Below are 23,164 nucleotides of genomic sequence, written 5' to 3'. Positions count from 1 at the left end.
TAAGTGACTTTAAAATCATTAAAATGTACAAAATTACTTCAAAATTTTGAATGTATCCACGTTTTTCTTTCCCTACGAGTGGGCGGGGCCATTTGTAAACTTTATGGGTGTGACTTCCAGTCTCTGCAGCGTCCAGCTATTTTTATCTGTGCAAAACAGCTAGTTTTGCTGCCTGATATTGCAAACTGGCATGTCTTACTAAATTATTTTCATGTGTTAATTATGAGCACAGTGGTTTGTAGTGCAAACATTTTTACCGTTTACTACACATTGTTATTCTTCTCATTATTTCCCTATAATGAGCCAGTCTCACCCATCAACTTACTTCTGCATTGAAGACAAAGGTGGATAGTGTTTAAAATGTGTTTCACACCAGTCACTGTGGTCTAAGCTGGTCTTCAGCTCCTCTAAAACCAACCAAGACCAGTCTAACTAACATTGACTAATAATAACATCATCACTAACATTTCATCAATGTAACTTTTTTTTTTAAATAAATAAAGCTAAATAAATCATTAGTTTAAAAAGTCATTAAAAGTTTAATAACATAAAAGTGATATATATATATAGCTTTTCTAATGGACTGCTCACATAGAATTCTCAGAACTCTAGAATTCTTCAGGACACTATTGTGACATCATAGTGAAGATTCCGTTCTGGCACCTTTAAACTGCTGTTCTGACTCTTGTCTTCTGTTGGTGTGTTAGGAGTGAAAAGATCGAAAGCTACTTTCGTTACTTTCTGTGGATATTGTTGACAAATACTGAATTTGCTTGCAGCATTCAGTGTTCACAATGGCACTGTTTAGCAGCATATTTAGGCAACTTTTTGAGCGTTTTGCTCACTTCTTGCGTAAAAGGGAGACACCTCAAAAGGCACAGAAGTGTGCAGCGCAAGAACTGGCAGCAGTAGAAAAACTTCCAGAGGCGCCGCTGATGAAGGCGGGTGAGAAAAAGGCCTTCGACTTCAATGTCAAGTACTGGAAGCGCAGGAAGAGATGCTGCCAGGTAACTGAGCTTGCACTGAAAGCAAACTGATGTCAAAATAACTTTAATGCAAAAGTTGCTAGTAAATTTCACAATTCATTACAACGAAACTGCAAGTAACAATCAAGTTGAATCAATCTTTTATTTTGAAATACAAAGACTGAAATTGTATTGTCTTGTAAAATGTATTGCAACAATGTTTATGTACAACCTTGAAAAAAAAAAAAACGTTTTTACAGTATACAGAGAAAAAGGAGGAAAGACAGGTAAAGAGAAAGGTGAAGAAGGAGAGAGAGAGGAATGAGGAAGAAAGTCAAAAAGACAAGGCTGAAAAAGAAAGAGAGACACTTAGCCTAAAGGAGATCAAGATAAAGGAGAAAGGACATGTGCAGCAGAAAAAAAGAGAGTCTGACAAACTCAGAGAGATTCAGAGTCTCGAAAGTGAGCATAGAGAGGCTGGAGAAAAGAAAAATAAGAAGAGAAAACTGAAGGAACGAAAGACCACTGAGCCAGCTCCACTTCTTGTGGAGGTCAAACCTCAAGTCAATCCTCCAGTGAGATCATCCGTCTTAAAGCCAATAGAGGCAGAACCTTCAGTGCTTCCAAGTGTTTCTGAACACTTCGCTCTACCAGCCACTCGCTTCAAACCCCTGCCACCGGTGACCAAACCGCCCATGCGTCATCAAAAGCCAGCTGCTGCACCTGAGGAAGTGACCCTGCCAGGTACTCCTCTTCAAGTAGATCCTCCAAGTGTCTCTGAACACTCCGCTCTACCAGCTGCGCACTTTAAGCCCTTTCCACCAGTGACCAAACCATCCATGCCTCCTCGAAAACCAGCTGCTGCACCTGAGGAAGTGACTCTGCCAGGTACTCCTTTTCAAGTGGATCCTCCAAGTGTCTCTAAACACTTTGTTCTACCAGCCACTCGCTTCAAGTCCTTTCCGCCAGTGACCAAACGGCTCATGCATCCTCAAAAGCCAGCTACTGCACCTGAGGAAGTGATCTTGCCAGGTACTCCTCTTCAAGTGGATCCTCCAAAACCGTTGGCAGTTCCTCCAAGCCCCACTCCTGCATCTGATGAACTGTTTTCTCTGCGATGCTCCCAAGTGAGTCCTCCCAAACGACTGGCTGTTCCTCCGAGCATCACTCCTGCACCCGATGAAGTTGTTGCACTACAACAGTCTTCAGATGAAGCGTCTCCTCCCAGCCTGCTGAATCCTCAGCCAGCTACTTCTTCACTGTTTGAGCCGCCTCCACAACTCATGCTCATTGATATAGAGGATGAGGAGAACGAGTATGTGGAGTACACAGGGAAGACCATCCAGCCCTATGACTTACTTAAGTCTGAACGCCCCCGACTGCTGGAGGCTGAAATCAATCCAAGAATGTCTGCTTGGTTGGAGAGTGACAGTGAGGTGCTGGAAGAAGTGTGGGCGAGTGAAGTGGTGGAGGTCCTGGGATTTGGGGAAGAGAAAGATGACTCCTATGAAATGCTAGACTCGAAGGCCATAGAAGGCCATTTAGATAAAGCCTCTCAGAAAAAGGAGATGGATGAGCACATGATAAAGCTGTTCTGTGTAACCTCTCCTGAACATCCCAAGAATGAGACCCAGCACCATGTGAATGTCCAGGAGGAGCCAAAGAGCAAAAGGAAAGTGCCACTTGTTCTGTTTACCTGGGCAGAAGAGAAGGCCAAGAAAAAAGAGGAGAAGAAAATACAGAAGGAAAAGGAGCGACGAGATAAAGAGTTGCTGCTTGAACGCTATACAAATGATCCAAAACTGAAGCACTTGCTGATCAACAAGCACAACCGCCACTACCGCTCCTCTGAATGAATTGTCCCTCCCCAAAACATCCTCTTCACCCTTAACCCACTGCACAATTCTCTGTACAAATAAAAACTGTGCAATGTAAATACTGAGAAATGCATGCAAGTGTCTTGACTATTAAAACATAAAAAACACATTTAATGTTTAAAAGTTTCATATGAAAACGTGTTTAATATAAAGTGATTTTTAATACCATCTTAAGTAGAACAGCTACAGGAATTGCTTAATAAATTAATAAAGATTTACACAATAAATCTTTACACTTGATTTGAGTAAGAGGTAAGTTCACAGGTAAGTTGCTGTTAAGTTTATCATATTGTCTATGATGTGGATATTTCCTATACATCACCTGCCACTCTGTTTTAAGTTATGTTTCCTCCATTGTAGGTCCCTTTTGGTGGATTTTTGGAGCATTTCCTTCCTAAAAATAAATATTATATGCTATTGTTTTGACAAAAATTGCATGTGTATATTTATTTATAACGTATCTTTCAGAAGCAAATACTGTTGCACATTTATGTTAACGGTCATGTAAAACCATATTTGAAAGTAAACAATTTCAAATAATGAGGAATATTAAAACTAAAAAATCTCTATTTTTACATGATTATAACTATGATGAGAAAAACAGTAAATCACAAATAAATCACTAATACTAGAGTCAACTTTACATGTTTCCATACACAACACTCTCTGCAAAAAAAATACAAAAGCTGAGGCAGATCCTTTTCAAAAGGTACACTTTTGTACATATTGGATACTAATATGTACATTAAGGTACCAGATCTCTACAAATACAAATATGTACCTCACTGCCTTAGTAACAGCTTTTGCACTTCGAGTGTGAAGACTAATTTTATCAATGTACATTTGAAGTCAAAATTTTACATACACCTTGCAGAATCTGCAAAATAAGAGGGATCATACAAAATGCACATTATTTTTATTTTTTTAGTACTGACCTGAATGATCCACAGCTTTTGTTTAGTGATAATTGTTCATGAGTCCCTTGTTTGTCCAGAACAGTTAAACTGCATGCTGTTCTTCAGAAAAATCCTTCGGATCCCACAAATTCTTTGGTTTTTCATCATTTTTGTGTATTGAACCCTTTCCAACAATGACTGTATGATTTTGAGATGCATCTTTTCACACTGATGACAACTGAGGGACTCATATGCAACTATTACAGAAGGTTCAAACGCTCACTGATGCTTCAGAAGGAAACGGTGCATTAAGAGCCAGGGGTGTAAACTTTTGAACAGAATGATGATGTATACATTTTTCTTATTTTACCTAAATATCTTTTTTTTTTTTTCATTTACAACTGTCCTTCAGAAGCTACAAAAGAGACTTACTTGTTTCCCAGAAAACAAAGTAAAGTAAATTTACCCTGATCTTCAAATTCATAAAGTTTCCACCCCCCAGCTCTTAATGCATTTTGTTTCCTTCTGGAGCATCAGTGAGCGTTTGCACCTTCTGTAATAGTTACGTATGAGTCCCTCAGTTGTCCTCAGTGTGAAAAGATGAATCTCAGAATCATAAAGTCATTGTTGGAGAAGATGTAAATACACAAAACGCTGAAAAAACAAAGAATTTGTGGGACCTGAAGGATTTTTCTGAAGAACAGCAGGCAGTTTAACTGTTCAGGACAAACAAGGGACTCATAAACAATTATCACTAAAAAATGGCTGTGGATCATTTATTTACAACACTGTATTTTAAACAGGGTCATTTTTATAATTTCAACTGTTAAAATGTGGACTATATGTAAACGTCCTTTATGTGAAATATTCAGGTCACGACTAAATAAAAAAAAAATAACATGCATTTTGTGTGATTCCTCTTATTTTGGTAAAATAATGAACATTTTGCAGATTCTGCAAGGTGTATGAAAACTTTTGACTTCAACTGTATTATTAGACATTGGTAACTACACATGGAACATGGAACCATTTTCAACAATTCACATCATGTGACATTTCATATATGATTTGCAATATGTTACTAAAAGTACAACAAATGACACCTTCAAGCAATGTTTTCCTCTAATTTTATTTTTGTAATGAAAAGCAAACAGGCTGCAGAGGAATATAATATAACTTCATTTTAATGCAAATGTACAATGCAAAGAGATCTACAAAGCCCAAACACACTCTACACACCTCAATCCACTACAGCTTTACTTATGCAGAAGTTAGTCATAAACACACATATTTCATTAAAATAAACAAAAAAAAGGGTTAAACCACCCAAGTCAATTTTTTCATAGCCCATGACTTTCACAGCCAGTTCAGCGTTCAATTGCTCCACATGCAAGACAGGAGATTTCCGCTGGGTACGTGACATTTCAGTGAATGTTAAGAGTTAACTAATTAGCTGTGAAACCATTTTACATTCACATCTGAAACCACGTGGAGTGTGTATTTTTATTATACAGTTTTAATAAACAGAAATCTGTCCTTACATACTGCAATTAGCCTAATATGCTTAAATAAATGCCTGTCAATGTTGTTGTTGTTTTTTAGATTTAAATATATCACAATTTCAATTTAAAATGAACCATATTACTATGTTCATGACAATTCATCCATTACTCAGCAGCCTTCTTCTGGCAGTTAAATAAATAACTTATAAATAACCACAAAAACATCAAATGCAAGAATTATCCTAGAAATATCCTGTTAATTTCCAGCACATGGAACATTTTTGCAATATAACATGCAACTAGCGATATTTCCAAAGCATCAAATAATCCAATATTCCATTCACATTCGTTAAAATAAGGGAATACATATCTTTCCCTCATTCACACACATATATACACAAACAAAACAAGAAAATGATCTACTTAATGAAAAAAAAAAAAAAAAAAAAAAAAAAAGTAAAGTAGTCAGTGTGAAAGAGAAAAGAGTCATGTAATGTAGTGTTTGAGCATCAAATACTGACCTTCGGAATGATTTTAATTGTCAGGACAACCTCACAAACTCACCTTCCTCTCAAAAAAAAAAAAAAAAGAAAAAAAAAGAAAAAAAAACTATATACAGGCTTTATGTAACTTCTCATAGTTACGCTGTAGACAATGCAGTCAACTGTTTGTCATCTTGGAGTGTATATATCTTGGTGTTACGTTGCAAAGCGGTAATGTTATGTTATAGAAACGCACACATTAGTGAGCAGCACAGCCAGATATTCAGCTATTCATGCCTAGAACTAGAGGGGTCTGAGCTTTACTTGACTATTTACAGCTACTGAATATATGCAAATGTTTGGAGAAGTATCTATGCCTGTCTGACATTCTTCGCTGTGTTAAACTATCATGCAGAGACTTTTTATTGACTAGTGGTGCACATATCAGTAATGATCATTACTTGGAAGTCTACTCTTTCTTTCTCTCTCACTGTCAACGTGCAAAGGTTAGTCGAGTGAAATTTCTGCCATGCCTTTGATGCAACTGTTGAGTCATATCACGCTACACATCTCCAGAACCACAGAAGCGGTTTTAACAAGAAGGACAGAGCGAGTAAGAGGAACTACATTCAAACGGGTTCTTAAATTTCTAAATAAATTGCCGGTTGATTTTTCATTTGGATAAAGAGCTTATGGCCTGATCAGCCTGTACATGTTAAAATACAGGAATGCGAAAGACAAATAAATTAAGAATATGAGGAAAGGTGATGAGATGTGAGGTGGTACATCATTCCGTGTAAAGTGTACTGCACTTCCCTCTTCTCCCCAGTAGGGGGCGCACTCATTCCTTGGTACGACCCACAATGGCCAGGATGTAAAGGAAGATGTTAATGATGTCGGTGTAGAGGTTAAGAGCTGCATAGACATATTCCTCTGGGCTAATGGCCAACTTCTTGTTGCCCAGGAGAAGCTGGGTGTCCACAGCCAGGAACTGTGAAAGAACAAACAAGCACTGAGTGTCGCATCCATGTTGCGCTTTTAGAAATAAAGCAAGCTGAACGGTTTCAAAGGATTGAAAACGACATTTATCTTTCCTTTTACTTTGTTTGTGAGATGTGTGCCATTATATACAATTTTCACTTTGTGGGTGATTGAAAAAAACAAATCTCATAGAATTACATGGAGTGTACACTGAGTGATAATATTTAGGGACTAGAATATCATAGAGACCAACCACCTAGCAACAATTTAGAACTCCCTAGAAACCACACAGCACAATGCACTTGTGCAGCACCACTCATGTTTTATTCAGGGAAAGTTCATGCAAAAATTAATGTTACTCACCCTCATGCCATTCTAGGTGTATATAACTTTCTTCTTTCAGATGAATACAATCAAAAGTTATATTTAAAAATGTCCTGGCTCTTTCAAGCTTTACACTGGCAGTGAATGGCTGCTGAGATTTTAAAGTCCAATAAAGTGCATCCATCTATCATAAAAAGTACTCCACATGGCTCCAGAGGGTTAAAAAAGGCCTCTTGAAGAGAAACAATGCATTTTTGTAAGAAAAATGTGTATATTTAAAACATTATAAACCAGAATCTATAGCTTGTGCTGACTGTCGTATGTGTGGTCACCAGACAGTGGCATCCCAGTGGATGACGTAGGTGTAGCGTAAGCTTCGGTGAGAATATGCTAGTCTTGCAAGAACCAATCTTTGTTTACAGAAGCACAGGAAGCAAAGTTCCTTTGTTTAGTTCAGACAAACTCTTTCTTAACAAATCCTCGTTTTGTACTGCTAATTCATGACTGGTGTTTTGTTATGCTCTCATCTCTGCACTTCCATGTTCGTTACTTCTGTCCTACATTATCAGCTATCCACTGGAACACCACTCTCTCGTAAAATGTGAGTGACAGTTAGCAGAAGCTAAAGATTACGGTTTACAAAGTTTTAAATATGGATATTTTTCTTACGTAACACACTGATTCACATAAGGAGGCCTTTATTAACCCCCCAGAGTCATGTGGGCCACTTTTTATGATGGATGGATGCACTTTATTGGACTTCTGTTGGACTATTGAATATTACCACCACTGCCATTATAAAGCTTGAAAGAGCCAGGACATTTTTTTCATATCACTCTGATTCTATTTGTCTGAAAAAAGAAAGTCATATACACCTAGGATGGTTTGAGGGTTAGTAAATTTCATTTTGGGGTGAACTATCCCTTTAAATCATCAGCAAATAATACATGAAATTCACTGGATTTGTATCCTGCTTAACTGCAACAGTTCACTATACCATTTAAAAGTCTGCAGCCAGTAACTTTTTTTTTTTTAAGTAAATGTTGTTCTTTAGAACTTTCTATTCATCAAAGAATCCTGAAAAAAAATGTATCAATGTATCAAAAGCACCACAGCTGTTTTCAACACTGATTATAATAAGAAATTTTCCTTAAGCACAAAATCAGTATATTAGAATGATTTCTGAAGGATCATGTGACACTGAAGCTCGAAGTAATGGCTGCTGAAAATTCAGCGTTGCTATCACAGGAATAAATGACTTTTTAAAATATATTCAAATAGAAAAAAGGTTATTTTTAATTGTAATAATATTTCAAAATATGACTGTCTTTACAGTATTTTTTGATCAAATAAATGTGGCCTTGGTGAGCATAAGGGACTTATTTCATAAACATTAAAAAAAAAAACCCTTACCAAACAGAACTTTTGACAGGTTCTGCACATCATAATTTTCTGAAGGCTTTATCCAAGAACTCTACTGTAATTTCCTGATGGCCCAACAATTTTAGTTCCAAATGCTTAAAATCTCACTGCTCCAAAAGACATAAGATTTTATTTAGCCAGACAGACTGGAAAATTGGACATTTCAAATAAGCCCAAGTTTTGTGACCCAGTTTAAGACAGATGGTAAACCATTTTACATGTACCCTACAAAGACATAACGATTCTTACACTGTTTTGACAAAGGATGATGACTTTAATAGCAAACAATCAAAATATAATAGCAAGTTCAGGTTTCCACTTGTGAAAGATATATGTTCACCAAAGCAGCAAGCTATTGATCAAAAAAAGCCATCCAAACTCTATAAATCTTATTTTTTACTTTTGTTTCTTTTTAATCAATTGGTCATTTAATCTTTGGGTGTATTCACACCGGTCTTGTTTGGTTCATTTGAATCAAACTCAAGTTTGTTTCCACCCTTAGTGCAGATCTTTTGGGCAGGCTTGAATACAGCAATCGTACTCGGGTGCAGACCAAAAAGGGCAGTGTGAAAGCAAACCACACTTTAAAAAAAAAAAAAAAAAAAAAAAAAACAACATTGTATTTGGTCTAGACCAAAGCAAGTGAACTAGTGGACCTTCCTGGTGTGAATACACCGTTTATGTTTAATATCAAAGACCCAGTCCAGCCATTAGTCCAGACCACGGACAAAGCAACGCAACCTCATCCCTAATCACTGTTGTGTTCTATCTTGGCACTTGAAAAACCTTTGTTTTTTGAAAACAGTGGTGGGGGAAAGTCACAATACAATGTCTTTTTTAAAGTCTAATTTTTTTGTTTTGCTGAAGAGATGAAAAGAAAAAAGCAAACTAAATCTAACCAGTGAAAGATAAGCTTAGATGTACAACTTCTTTTCAATAAATTGACAGCTAAAATGCCAAAGGTTTAAAAGTCATCATTCATGCAACTAAAAAAAATGTTGAAGATCAGAAAAAAAATATTTTTTAAAAGGATATTAAGGTATTGGTACTTACACAAGTGAACAGCAGGGCCCCGAGCGAGGCGTAGACAATGTGGAGAATTTTGTTTTGGATGAAGATGCAGAGGAAAGAGGCCAGGACCAGGACAATCAGACAGACAAAAAGAACACCCCAGCAGGAAGTGAAGTCATATTTGCTCTATTTTTGAAAAAAAGAAGCATAATGTCAGTCAGTGGTTGTTACCACATGCAAAGGATGCAAAGGATGCATGATAAAACTGCCTAGCACAAAAGCTCTGAAACTAATTCCACTTCCGTTGAATGGAACCATGGCATGAACTACACATTTTAAATCTGAACATGTTATTACAATCATGAGATGTTGAACTAAGTGTGTGTAAAATAAAAAAGGAAGAAAAACGGTAGTGAGCAAACAAACCTGCAGTGAGAAAAGCACAACTGTGAAGCAGACCACCGCAGTTATGCCCACTGCCATGATAACTGCATCTGTATCATAGTAGCTGGCAACCATTCCAACCATATAGGACAGACTAAGGGTCAGAATGGACTGAGAAAGAGAAATAAATACAGAAATGCGTCAATCAGTACAACAGTTAACTATTTACAAACACATTTAACATATTCCAAACAACTAATGTTTCAACACAATTAATATAAAAACATTACTGCATTTTGTTGTACAGTGTAGAATAAAAACACAAAATAATGTGCAAGTATAGGCAGTTGTACCAGTGCCACAAGGTTCCATGGGTGTTTGCGGCGAAACTCTCCACAGCAGCTGAGAACGATCAGTGAAACAAAGAAGATGGCGTAGGACACATAGTACGTCCACTGATTTCTCCGTACAAACACTTTGACGTCGGTTGCAAAGGTGAAAACGGCAACAAAAGAGAAGGTGATCAACAGCTGCACAGTCAAGACCATAAACACCTGAGAAGAGAGTAACAAAACAGTGTTTTTCTGTAACACATTATACTGCTACATACAATATTTACATATTTGATAAGACCATTTGTTAAAGTGCTTCATTCTTTCCAGTTTAAATACACATATTGGTCATTTATCTGTGTGTATACCGTTCTGTAATAAATAAATGTATGTTAAATGCCCTTGAACATGGTATGCCGTCGCTGTTTATGCAGGGTCAGAGAGCTCTCAAATTTCATCAAAAATATCTTAATTTGTGTTCTGAAGATGAACGAAGGTCTTATGGGTTTGGAACGTAAGTTTTAGGAACCGGTTTGAAAGGTAATTAATGACAGAATTTTTTTTTTTGGGTGAACTATCCCTTTAAGCATATGGAAATGCAGCAACAACAACAACAAAAAAAACATATTCGCTGTGTTCTTTCATTCAACACCATAAAAGTTTACTTAAGTAACCCAACTATGACAACTTCTGCTTCTGAGAACCCTGGAAATGTGACAAGGTTCCATTCTTGATCATTTTACCTTGATTACTGGACTTTCTACAAATTAATTTCAAATCAAATAAATAAAAAAATAAATAAATAAAGACACCACCTGAATCCCTTTCTGCTTACCTTTCTAATGAAGGCCTGTCGGATACTTTTATCTTCCCAACCAGAGTTTGCAAACTCATCATTGCCATAGTAAGATGGGGGTCCGTCTCCACCGTGGTATCCAGGGCTGTCCATAGAAGCTGTCAAAAAACAAAAAAAACAAATGCAAATAATGCATGTGATGAATGAAATCTAATACATGTTAGAGCCCTCACAACATTCTAATGTATTTCCAATGTGAATGTAAATCCATCCAGTATGTTCGTTCAATAAAACACAGCAGAAATGGAAAACTGAAGTACGGGACAGATTTGAACAGTTTTATAGGTTTGGAAAGGAAGGTGCATTTTATAGCATCTACACCAGCAGCACCAGGAAAACCCTGTAATAATTCCACTGAAAAGACATCCTAATTGTTACAGCAGGGACTAGGGATGAGGTAAGAAAGGAACAAATTATACATTTTTAGCCCTCACAGAGCTAGCAACCTTTTGTTGAATCGCTCAGGCAAAGCACTTCACCTTGAATAACCCTCAGGAGGACAGAGCACACCGACTAAACATGGTAATTCGACCTGACAACACCTGAACTCAGCAGGGACAACACTCACTACTCTTAAGAGAGTAACACTAAGGCTTATCGCTCAACCTGTGTACAACATTTTCTAGCAAAATCCTCAAAGGGATAATTCACCCAAAAATGAAAATTCTGTCATAAATTACTCACCCTCATGTCATTCAAAACCCATAAGACGTTTGTTTATTTTCGAAATACAAACTAAGATGTTTTTGATGAAATCCAAGAGCTAAGACAGCAACACAGCTGACATGTTAAAGACCCAGAAAAGTTGTAAGGACATTGTTAAAATAGTCCATGTGACATCAGTGGTTCAACCGTAATGTTATGAAGCTATTAAGAAATAGTTTCATAAAGTCTTTGTTTTTGTTTTCTTTGCACACAAAAAGTATTCTCGTAACTTTAGAATATTATGGATGAACCACTGATGTAACAAGTTCAATTTTAATGATGTCCTTGCTACCTTTCTGGGTCTTCAACGTCATGTCAGTTGTGTTGCTGTCTATGCATGAGTCAGAAAGCTCAAAATTATCTTAATTTGTGTTCCGAAGATGAACAAAGGTCTTACGGGTTTGAAACGCCATGAGGGTGAGCAATTAATGTCAGAATTTTCATTTTTGGGTGAACTATCCCTTTAAGTATCAATATTGAGTCTCAAGTTGTCTGGAAATTTCCTAATGGTACTTACCATTAGGATCTACACCAAAGGCAGGCTGGCCAGGCCCCTGCTGGTATGGACTCTGAGGGTATGGCCCCTGAGCATAGGGCCCCTGAGCGTAGGGCCCTTGTGGGTATGGCATCTGTGGATATGGCATCTGTGGGTACGGACCAGGGCCGAACCCTGGTGCTGGAGGTTGGCCGTAACCGGGCTGGCCATAGGGTCCTGGTGCCGCATATGGAGGTGCCCCAGGTCCCTGACTATAGTTGGGTGGAGGCATTCCAAAGGCATCAGTTTTGGGGGGCCCATAGACATTGTTGTGAAGGGGGTTGTTCTCCCCCATTATAGGGTAGGCTGGCTTGTCCTGGGACATATCTCCTTCCCTCACTGGATTCCTGATATTGACAGAAAAACAGAAATGTTAAAATGTAAAAGTAATGTCACCAGTAACACTACAAAACTAAAGCAGCATCCTAAACATTATAGAAATTCATAAGTAACCAATTTGGAATGCAGTTATTTAGTAGTATTGAAATAGTTGATTTCAATAAAGTATGATGTTAGCATGTTGCTAAGCTAACAACCTGATACTCTAACAAGCACACAATTACACAAATAGTGGATAAAATAATCTACTAATTTGATCTAATTTAAATGGACTAAACAATCTGATATTACTTTGATATAAAAATAATACTATAATTGACTAGTTTCAATATGCAGTGCAGCTGCATTTGTAAAGTGATAGCTACATTAAAATCATGATGAAAACAAAGTAGCATCAAATCTTTTTTTCCGTATTTTAACATACAGATTCATAAAAAAAGTGTTTTTAAGCTGACTAAATGATTAGAGAAGCTCAGCATGCCTAACCAGAGGGAAGTCTAAAGTTTGGCTGATTTTTTATTAAAAAATTGAGGTCAAAGCAAAAAAAAAAAAAAAAACTTTCATATTTAACTACTTGATATTTTCAAAGTAGTTTGTGCAGGAGTTATAAATCCTAAAAATGTATATGGACAAAGCATAAGTAAGCTGTGATGATCTGATGAAAACAACTCTAACTGGACAAACCGCAAGTGAACAATCCAGCTCTGTTTACTCAAAGATTCAGTTCAGTCCACTGAATAATGGTGCATTTCAAAAAAAAAGGGGCCGCCAGAAGGCAAAAGGGGCATGATTCAGTGGGAATTACTACTGAATACTGAGAAAAAAAACAACAACTCAAAAACCTTTTGGAAACCCACACATTATCCAAATGTTTAGGAAGTTATTTGGTATCCTACTTCACAAGCGCTGCATTACTGAAAGTGATTCAGAGCTTTGTGGGTTGCAGTTTCTCATTGAGAAAGCAAGGAGTCCCAATGATTGTAGGTTCTCAACAGCTTCCCGGTAACCTGGGCTGTGCAGCTAATAGAGGGGGTTGTTATGGACACTGATGTTGAAGTAAATGCAGTGGGTGCATCTGAAAGCATGAGTTGGTGGGGAAACCCATTCATTTAAAGGTGTCAGAAGTGTGACTATAAAAAGAAGCTATCAAGTCTGTAAATGACAAGCTTCTTGCTTCTAAGGGGTCGTCCACACACAACATGTTTGTGCGTTTAAAAAGCTAAACGGAGCATAATGTAATGGAATAAAAAATTTGTCAAATGTCAAAACATGAGCAGAGCTTATGTATGAGAAGCAAAAAGATAACAACAAAAAAAAAACTGCAATACGTATCAGAAAGGTTAAAGATGTTCACATAGTATGTTTACCTACAAAAACAACATTTAAAATTATATTACAGAATTGTATTGTTTGGATTTTATATCTAAATAAATAAAAAATAAAGCACTAAATTAAAAAGAATCATTTTAAATGCTACAATTTAACATTATAATGTACAGTATGAAAAATATTCATTTAAAGATGTTAAAAGACTACACTTAAAAGATCAGTTCACTTCCAGGATAAAAATTTCCTGATAATTTACTCACCCCATGTCATCCAAGATGTTCATGTCTTTCCAGTCACAAAGAAATTAAGGTTTTTGAGAAAAACATTCTGGGATTTTTCTCCATATAGTGGACTTTAATGGTGGCCAACAGGTTGAAGGTCCAAACTGCAGTTTCAGTGCAGCTTTAAAGGGCTCTACATGATCCCAGCTGAGGAATATGGGTCTTATCTAGCAAAACAATCAGTTTTTTTCTAAAAAAAAAATAAAAAGTATATACTTTTATATACCACAAATGCTCATCTTGCACTAGCTTGACTTCACATATTACGTAGTCATGTTGGAAAGGTCATGCGTGACGTATAGGCAAAAGTACCGACCCAGTGTTTACAAAGCAGATATGTAAAGAAAGTCAATAAGCCTTTACAAAAAAAGTGTAAAACATTGATGTTGGACAAATTTGAAGTTGAAGGAGAAAATGAGACAGAGTTTTTTGCCCTACCCTACCTTTTTAAACCAAAGTACACAGATGAAGAATTGACCACGCGTGACCTTTCCAACATAACGTGTGAAGTCGTAGATGCACATCGCAGAGCGGCAAGACAAGCATTTGTGGTGTAAAATGATCTAAATGTAATTTTTTTTTTTTTTTTTTTTTTTTTTAGAAAATGACAGATTATTGTGACACATCAAACTGCAATTTGGATCTTCAACCCACTGGCTCCCATAGAGAAAAATCCTGGAATGTTTTTAGCTGAAGAAAGAAAGACATGAACATCTTGGATAACATGGGGGTTAGTAAATTATTAGAATTTTTGTATTCTGGAAGTGAAATCCTTTAATAGTGTTTTTGAATTATTAATGTTTAAAAAGTAAGTGTTAGATGAGAAAGGTTAATATAAATGTAAACAGAGGAAATTAGCTTGGCCTATCAATTTGTAATCAATTTATAAGGATGTTAATAAAACTACTTTTTATAAATTGTAAAATAAAGGGAAAAAACAATAAGGCAAGTTAGTCATCATAACATAATGACTTTCTAACACATATTATAACATTAAAAAATGAATGTCACTATGAATAAGCACTGTCCTCTTTAAGGGACTTCACTGTATAACAGCAGTTATGCAACACTGTCCCATTTACTGTGGATGCCAAATCCCATGTGACTTGATCTCAGCTCAGCGGTCTGCCCAGCATTAAAGACCAGGTTATATTCAGCAGCCTGTTTTCCACTGTCAGCCTTCACAGCAGCAGGGATTAAATAAAGCAATTTCACATCGTTTTCCCTAACAAATACAGAATCCTTTTACACAATATGCAATATGTCCAAAATTATTAATTTTTCTAACTCAAAACACCAGCTATTAATCACTCAAAACAGAAGTAATAACTGGTGTTTGCTGTTGTAGTGTTGTATTTAGGATGAAACATCCAAGCTATTATATTCTGCAATCTGCAAACCACATCAGGGTGCTCTGTTAAATCTATGCATTGTTGAAAGCTCTCCATTCATTAACATCCCTGTTTGTTTATCTCTCAAACTACACAAACCAAATTAAGCAGCTTAAAGGATTCCACTTCCAGAACAACAATTTATAAATAATTTACTCACCCCCTTGTCATCCAAGATGTTCATGTCTTTCTTTCTTCAGTCGTAAAGAAATTAGTTTGAGGAAAACATTTCAACATTTTTCTTCATATAATGGACTGCTATGGTGCCCCAATTTTGAACTTCCAAAATGCAGTTTAAATGTGGCTTCAAACGATTCCAAATGCGGTTGTAAACGATCCCACCCGAGGAAGAAGGATCTCATCTAGTGAAACGATCAGTTATTTTCATTTTAAAAAATACAATTTATATACTTTTTAATGCCAAACGCTCATCTTGTCTTACTCTGCTTTGGACTGTTTTTGTTCCGGTTCGTGACAGTTAGGGTGTCAAAAAACTCCCACCTCATGTTCTCCCTCAACTTCGAAATCGTCCTATATCGCTGTTTTACCTTTTTTCGTTAAGGGTGTTTAAACTTCTTTGCATGTTCACGTCGCAAAGACTGGGTCGGAACTTCTGCAGCGATGTAGGATGATTTTTAAATGATTTTTGAAGTTGAGGGAGAAAATACGATTGGAGTTTTTCGACATATCCTAACTGTCTTGAGACAGAATAGACAGGGTTCATGGAGAGAAAGGTAAGACGAGCGTTTGAAAATTCAAAAGTATTTAAATTGTATTTTTTTTAATGAAAATAACCGATCATTTCACTAGATAAGACCCTTCTTCCTTGGCTGGGATCGTTTACAACTGCATTTGGGATCGTTTGAAGCCACATTTAAACTGCATTTTGGAAGTTCAAAATCGGGGCACCATACCAGTCCATTATATGGAGAAAAATGCAGAAATGTTTTCCTCAAAAAAACATAATTTCTTTACGACTGAAGAAAGAAAGACATAAACATCTTGGATCACAATGGGGTGAGTATACTATATGTGAATCTTTGTTTTGGAAGTGGACTTCTTTAAAATGTTGCTAAAGATCTGTGCTGCTGGTTGCTATTAGATCACTGCACTTTTTAAGAATCAGTCAAGTTTGAGAGCTGTTATTTTAGACATTTAACCCTGACATATTCTAGCATACTTTATTTAGCTCAGCTGGAAGGGTTTCCACAGATTCATGTTTACGACTCGCCTAGGGAGTTTCACTGGAAATGAAAAATGAAACCACTGAGTTCAGTGAGAATGAAATTACTTCAAACCAGAGCTTTACATCTATGACTTATTAGATTAGCTATGAAGAGTCTTTAATCAATAACAACTCATGTCTTTAAGCAGTAAACAAACTTAAAATTCCTTAAAAAGGACATCAAACATCAAAACATCTACTCCTAAGGCAAATACATTTAGAATCAGGGATTTGATGTATGTGGTATAAAGTCTGATTTAAAAGTAAATTTGTGAGAAATCTTGTGACGCGCATGTTCGTCAGCTGACTAGTCATTCCTTGATGCTGATACATTTTTAAGCTTTCACTTAAAATGTGGGGGTGCACCATTATTTTGATTATGTATAACGGTTGCACTCAGTGAGATACTAGCACTATCTGTTGCTATATTTTTACTGCAACACAACTCAGATTACACAATTGATAAAATAAAATAGAGACATGATGCCATATTCTGCAGCTTTTGGTTAAAATTTTCAGTCAAAGGGCAACAAGAGAAGCGATCTAAGTCTTCACTGCTTTCCTAGCGATAAGAAGAAGAATGGAAGATACCTGTGGACAATTAAAACTTCCTAAAGACCCGCATCTTCGTTCGCTATACTTTACCCCTGATGTCTTTGAGGCTTTAAGTAGACCCCAGCTACTGAAAGAGCTTAAAAACAATGTAAACATGTTGATGAATGAAGCGACTGAAGCGAGGAAACTCAAAGTGTTCAAGCGTCCAACTATGCGCAAATAGCGCAATTTATTCGTGCAAGTCGCGTCTGGTGTGAACGCACCATTGGGGGAACCTTTTGTGGAATGGAAAGGTGCCATGGATGTTAAAGAATCTTCATGAAAACATAGATATCAATAGGGAACCTTAATTTCTCAGAGTGTCGACGCATTCAAAGTCAGTAGACAACATCAAATGTGTCAATGAGAACAACAAAATGAAACATGTATCTTAACCATGATAATATGTTTACAATTATGAAGGGAATTTGCTAAAAAGTAACAAGTTAGAATTTTATGTTATTCCTGCAGAGACAAACTTCGTTTTTATTTATATTTATACACCTTATTTTTAACACAAGAACAGGTGCAGACATTTTTAACTTGTGAATGTGCGATGCTTCCGGTGTCAGTGGCTTCCAGTTATTTTAGCTGTACAAAAACAGTGTCAACTTGCTTGATTTTGCAAACTGGTATATGTTATCAGATTATTTTAATTTACTACCATAATCATAAACACATTGATTTATAGTTTTATTGCTTACCTCATTTTTGGGTTACTATAGCAGCTAATTAATCAGAATTCTCAAGTCACATTTAAAGAAACTGTGCTTCAAATTTTGCTTGTTAACACTCATTTTAATCATTAATGACATGAAATCGGAACATGTGTGTATTGATGATGATATAAGGAGACATATATCGAAGACTCAAGATTTTATAAAAGAAATCGAATTTGAAATAACCAAACAAAGAGATGAAAAATTATTTTTAGAAGTTGCTAAACTTGTAACAGTAATGAAATAGATTCAGATGTCAACGCAATTCACAAAAACGTGTAGGAAAGAGAGGTCTCTGAGGACTGTTGTCCTAACTGGTGATTCAATTCAGTCTAGGAAGGGTTACAAAAGGAGAAAAATCCTCTTAGGTGACATGTGGTGAATAAATGATCAGGCACTTTACTTGGCTGCTGCTGAAGTGGTTCATGGAGGGAATTATATGGAAGGAATACTGCTTCAATGAGCCAAACACCTCACAGCTTGCACAAATCACTAAGCATTAGTGAACAGGGTTACATACCTAAACCTAAATCTGTTTGCATATTTAACTTCTTTAATCTTACATAAAAAAACTGGGATAAACTGTATTTGGGAGCCACAGCACTCAAAACAACAAACTTGGCTATGAGAAACAATGGCAAATACAAATAATTCAGATTAAGCAAAAACTAAAATGTAAATAAGTGAAGCATAAAATTCGTACAAACTCTTTTTTCTTATTTCACAGCCTTCCAATTCATACATTGTGGTTTTTAAAAATACAATACTCTACTAACACTACCGTTCAAAAGTTTGGGGTCTGTACGTTTTTTATTTTTTAAGAAATACATGTGACCCTGGACCACAAAACCAGTCTTAAGTCTTATGACTGGTTTTGTGGTCCAGGGTCACATACTATTACTAAGCAGCATTAAACTGATCAAAGTGACAGTAAAAGTTTTACATTGTTACAAAAAATATATTTCAAATTAATAATTACATTTGAAAATATATTAAATATAGAAAGTTATTTTAAATTTTAACAATGCATAATATTGCTGTTTTACTGTATTTATGATTAAATAAATGCAGCCATAATGAGCATATAAGAGAACAGTAGTGTATATTCCATGATGTTCTGAAAAACACTAAGTTTTAAATCACCAGCTAAAAAATGGTCAACGGACAATTTATGTTTTCCCTAAAAGTCTCAGAAAGTTCTAGAGCAGATGTGTGTCTCAATTATTTCCATGGATATTTACTCCATTCGGTAATCTATGGACCCATGTCAAATTCATTCACATTTCTCCAAAGCATTTTCCAAATGTGCATGGAAGATGCAGATTCTAGCTTTAAATCACCATCTCAGCATTTTATTTCTATGTGGATGAATATGCGTGAAGTTAAAAAATTATGCTTCCATATGATATGGAGACTGTGCCTTTACACTACACTGAATGGAATAGATTAAATTGCAATAACATTATGCAAAATAAACTGATGCAGTTTAAGGCTGCACGTACAGCAGCTCAGTTTGCATTGGTTACAGAGTGCATTTGCATGCATGCATGAGCACATTATGGCAGCTAACCAATGCACAGGAACTGAGATAAATCCAATATGGTTAAAGACTTTGAAGAGTGGCTGAATAGAGATTTGCAATTGTCTATCAAATGAATGAAAAACTTCAGCATTTGGTCAGCTGAAAATCACCAGGCCTTAAACATTGTGCCCAACAGAAAACAGAAAACCTATTCTTCAACTACAAGACAGATCGCCAACACCTATTGTTTGAAAAACTGTATAAAATTTGCAGAAACAGAAAAACCGTGCACAATGTAACAGTGACAAGAAACAAATAATCAAGGTTTAAGCAAGGCTGTGGAAATGGATGTGGGTATCGAGCTGCATAATTTGCTGAGACGGGTAGAAAGGGATGATGAGTAGGCCTGAACGTTATCCAGGAAAGGGAGTAGGTGGTGACTTGGCAGATAGTGAGATAAGAGAACATCAATTTTAGAGAAAATAAAATTAATAAAATATTACAAGGATTCCCTATGATAAAGCTCATTGGACTTAATGCATATTATGCTCCAGTAAGCATAAGCACATGATCAATGTCAATAAAATGCAAAGTCATGCTGAAAGGAAGAGGCTGTGGTTATCAAAGTCTTGCAGATTAGATACACGCTGTGGGTTTTCCAGTTGTTTGTCTTGTCTGCATGTTAACAAGCATGTATTTGAATAGGACTGCACCTGTCCTTTTGCTTGCCAAAAAGAAATCATGACAGACTGTGTATGGCAAGCTGTTTAAGCATTTATCCCTTTGCAACTTACTAGCACTTATTTTTATACTAACAATTAAGCCAAATTTAGCTCCCAATTTAGCTATAAATATTTCAAAATTCATTAGATAGCAATACTTATTTATTAGATAAAGCAGTAGTACTTATTCCAATAGTGAATGGTATGTACTATTGGGGCTTTTCCACTGCGTGGTATGGCTCACCTTTTGGGGGGGGTCTTTCCACCGTGTACAGTACCTAGTACCTTGTACTTTTTTTAGTACCACCTAAGCAAGCTGCACTGATACTAAAATACGACATGTAAACACTGCAGATGACTGATCGGTCAGAGCGAATTCTCACTACCGGCATCATTGGATTTGCGAAATAAGACACCAAACCTGGCAAAGACTGAGCTCCTTGTTTTCCCTGTCACTCCGACTCTACAGCATGACTTCACCATCCATTTAGGTTCATCAACAATTACCCCATAAAGTTCTGCCAGAAATCTTGGTGTAGTCTTTGATGACCAGCTGACTTTCAAAGACCATATAGCTAAAACTGCTCGATCTTGCAGGTTTGCATTACACAAAATCAAAAAGATCAGGCCCTTTCTAACAGAGCAGGCCACACAACTTCTTGTCCAGGCCCTGGTCATCTCTAGGCTGGACTACTGCAATGCTCTTCTAGCCAGTCTTCCTTCATGCACAATCAAACCTCTACAAATGAATCAGAATGCAGCAGCACGACTGAGCTTCAACGACCCCAAAAGGGCCCATGTCACACCTCTCTTTATCACCCCGCACTGGCTTCCGGTTGCACTCGCATCAAATTCAAGACACTGATGCTTGCTTACAGAACAGTCTACCTCCACTCACTGCTACCAATCTACACTCCCTGCAGAAGTCTGAAATCTACCAGTGAGCGACGCCTCGTCGTACCATCACAAAGAGGCACAAAATCACTTTCCAGAACCTTCTCTTACACCGTTCCTGGCTGGTGGAATGATCTTCCCACCGCTATCCGGAATGCCAGCTCCCTAACAACTTTCAAGCGACTGCTGAAAACTCATCTCTTTCTAAACTATTTGACGTAAAAAAAAAATTTTATTCTACTCTTTTCCCTTTCTAGCTTGTACTTATCTGAACAATGCCTGTTTTATGGTACTATGAGCACTTCCTAAGTCGTTTAGCCTCTTTAGGACAAATCGCTTGACGTATTCCCCTCTTGTAAGTCGCTTTGGATGAAAGCGTCTGCTAAATGAATAAATGTAAATGTAAACCTACTAGATTTAAATAGTCAGCAACAGCCACCGCAACTTCATTTGTCTGCACAAATTTTTAAACAACTTGCTTTAAACAACCATTCCACGCAATCTGAAAAAAGAAATGGCTTTTTTGTGGTCAGTAGTCGAGGTGGCGGCACAACTATAGCAAACAGTCTGTAATCCCACCCACTTTGAAGCAGTGGAAAAGCAGTGGAAAAGCAAACCCACCCAGCGAGCCCACGTAAAATGAGCCAAACTGAGACGTTCCGAGTCATACAATGCAGTGGAAAAGCGTCATATGTATTACAGTTCCTTCTCGCACAAGTTTTACAATTTAGTATTAAATAGGTACTAGTAATATTACCAACAGCTATTAGTATCTATTTCAGCTTCACCAGTTTTTCCCCCAGCGGGGAAGTATTAGTATTTAATGTCAATAATAAGTAATTGTATTTAGTAATTGGTGAAACTGAACAACGTATTTGTCACTATTGGATAACTTCTAGTAATTAAAAATAAGTAGCAGTAACATAAAAAAACACTGGTTGGTTAAGAATAAAAGTTAAAACAGCTTGCCACAAATTATGCGATTTGCCACTCCATTTAAACTGAACTAACGTTACTAACGCTATTATTATATTACGGTTAACTAGTACCCACAACAAACGTTTTGTAGATGGGGTCTCCAGTTACTTAGGATTTAATATATAAACTCAAGAGGTTTAAAGAAACCGTTTTAACGAGCCATTTGGGACTCATTAAAATACATTTTAAATACCACACTTTCTTCCATTCAGCAACACAATTTATGACAGGAAAACTATTCAAAAAACTAAACTAAAATCTACATAAGTAAGCCTTTTTATTAGCTCAGTCTAAACTGGAGTGGGTTAACCTAACAATAAATCTGTGTTAATCTGTCGCTGGTATAACGGGATGGCCCGCTGCGCATGTAACGTTAGTATAATATATGAACCAAACAGCCACGTTTGTTGTAACATATCATGTCAATCGTAGCAGATTACAGCACAAAAAACGATATCTCAGAAACGACAGAAATGTGAGTTGACAGAGCTGACCTTAAACATTTATTCGCGTGAAAACATAAACCGTAATCTGGCGCACCAAACAACACCATGACAACACGAGCGCCATGTCCATCCACCTGCGTAATTCAACAATATTTGCTGAGAAATTAGCAAATGCAACGCGCTGACAGAAAATTGAGACAAATTGACTTACCCCTTCGTTTATGAGAAGCGCAGCAAAATGCAACGTTTGTTTATTAAACAACAGTAGAAACAGAGTCCGTGTTTGTGTTGACGTTAGCTGCAGAATGCTTGTCTGCTCTGATCCGTTAGCCACGCCCACCGCGACTCTATCACAGCCTGACCGTGTGATGGTGACGTTTGTGAGAAGTCACATGACTCTAGAGAAACATCTTCGCACTGTACAGATGGGAATTAAATGCAGAGACTCTCCC

General features: G+C 36.7%; 1 protein-coding gene across 1 annotated transcript; it reads right to left on the bottom strand.

Moving 5' to 3' along the window:
- Positions 1-4,848: 4,848 nt before the first annotated feature.
- Positions 4,849-23,060, bottom strand: grinaa (glutamate receptor, ionotropic, N-methyl D-aspartate-associated protein 1a (glutamate binding)). The gene is made up of 7 exons (XM_051137019.1): positions 22,924-23,060; positions 12,255-12,619; positions 11,012-11,130; positions 10,198-10,398; positions 9,887-10,015; positions 9,503-9,646; positions 4,849-6,713 (listed from the first exon to the last, which is right to left on the bottom strand). The coding sequence occupies exons 2-7, from the start codon at positions 12,595-12,597 to the stop codon at positions 6,564-6,566; spliced, it is 1,086 nt and encodes a 361-aa protein (XP_050992976.1). The 5' UTR covers positions 12,598-12,619; positions 22,924-23,060; the 3' UTR covers positions 4,849-6,563.
- Positions 23,061-23,164: the final 104 nt, after the last annotated feature.

Source organism: Labeo rohita, chromosome 19 (assembly GCF_022985175.1).
Source record: "Labeo rohita strain BAU-BD-2019 chromosome 19, IGBB_LRoh.1.0, whole genome shotgun sequence".
NCBI lineage: Eukaryota > Metazoa > Chordata > Actinopteri > Cypriniformes > Cyprinidae > Labeo > Labeo rohita.
Note: the sequence above shows the minus strand (reverse complement) of the source record. Positions and strands in the feature narration are given on the sequence as shown.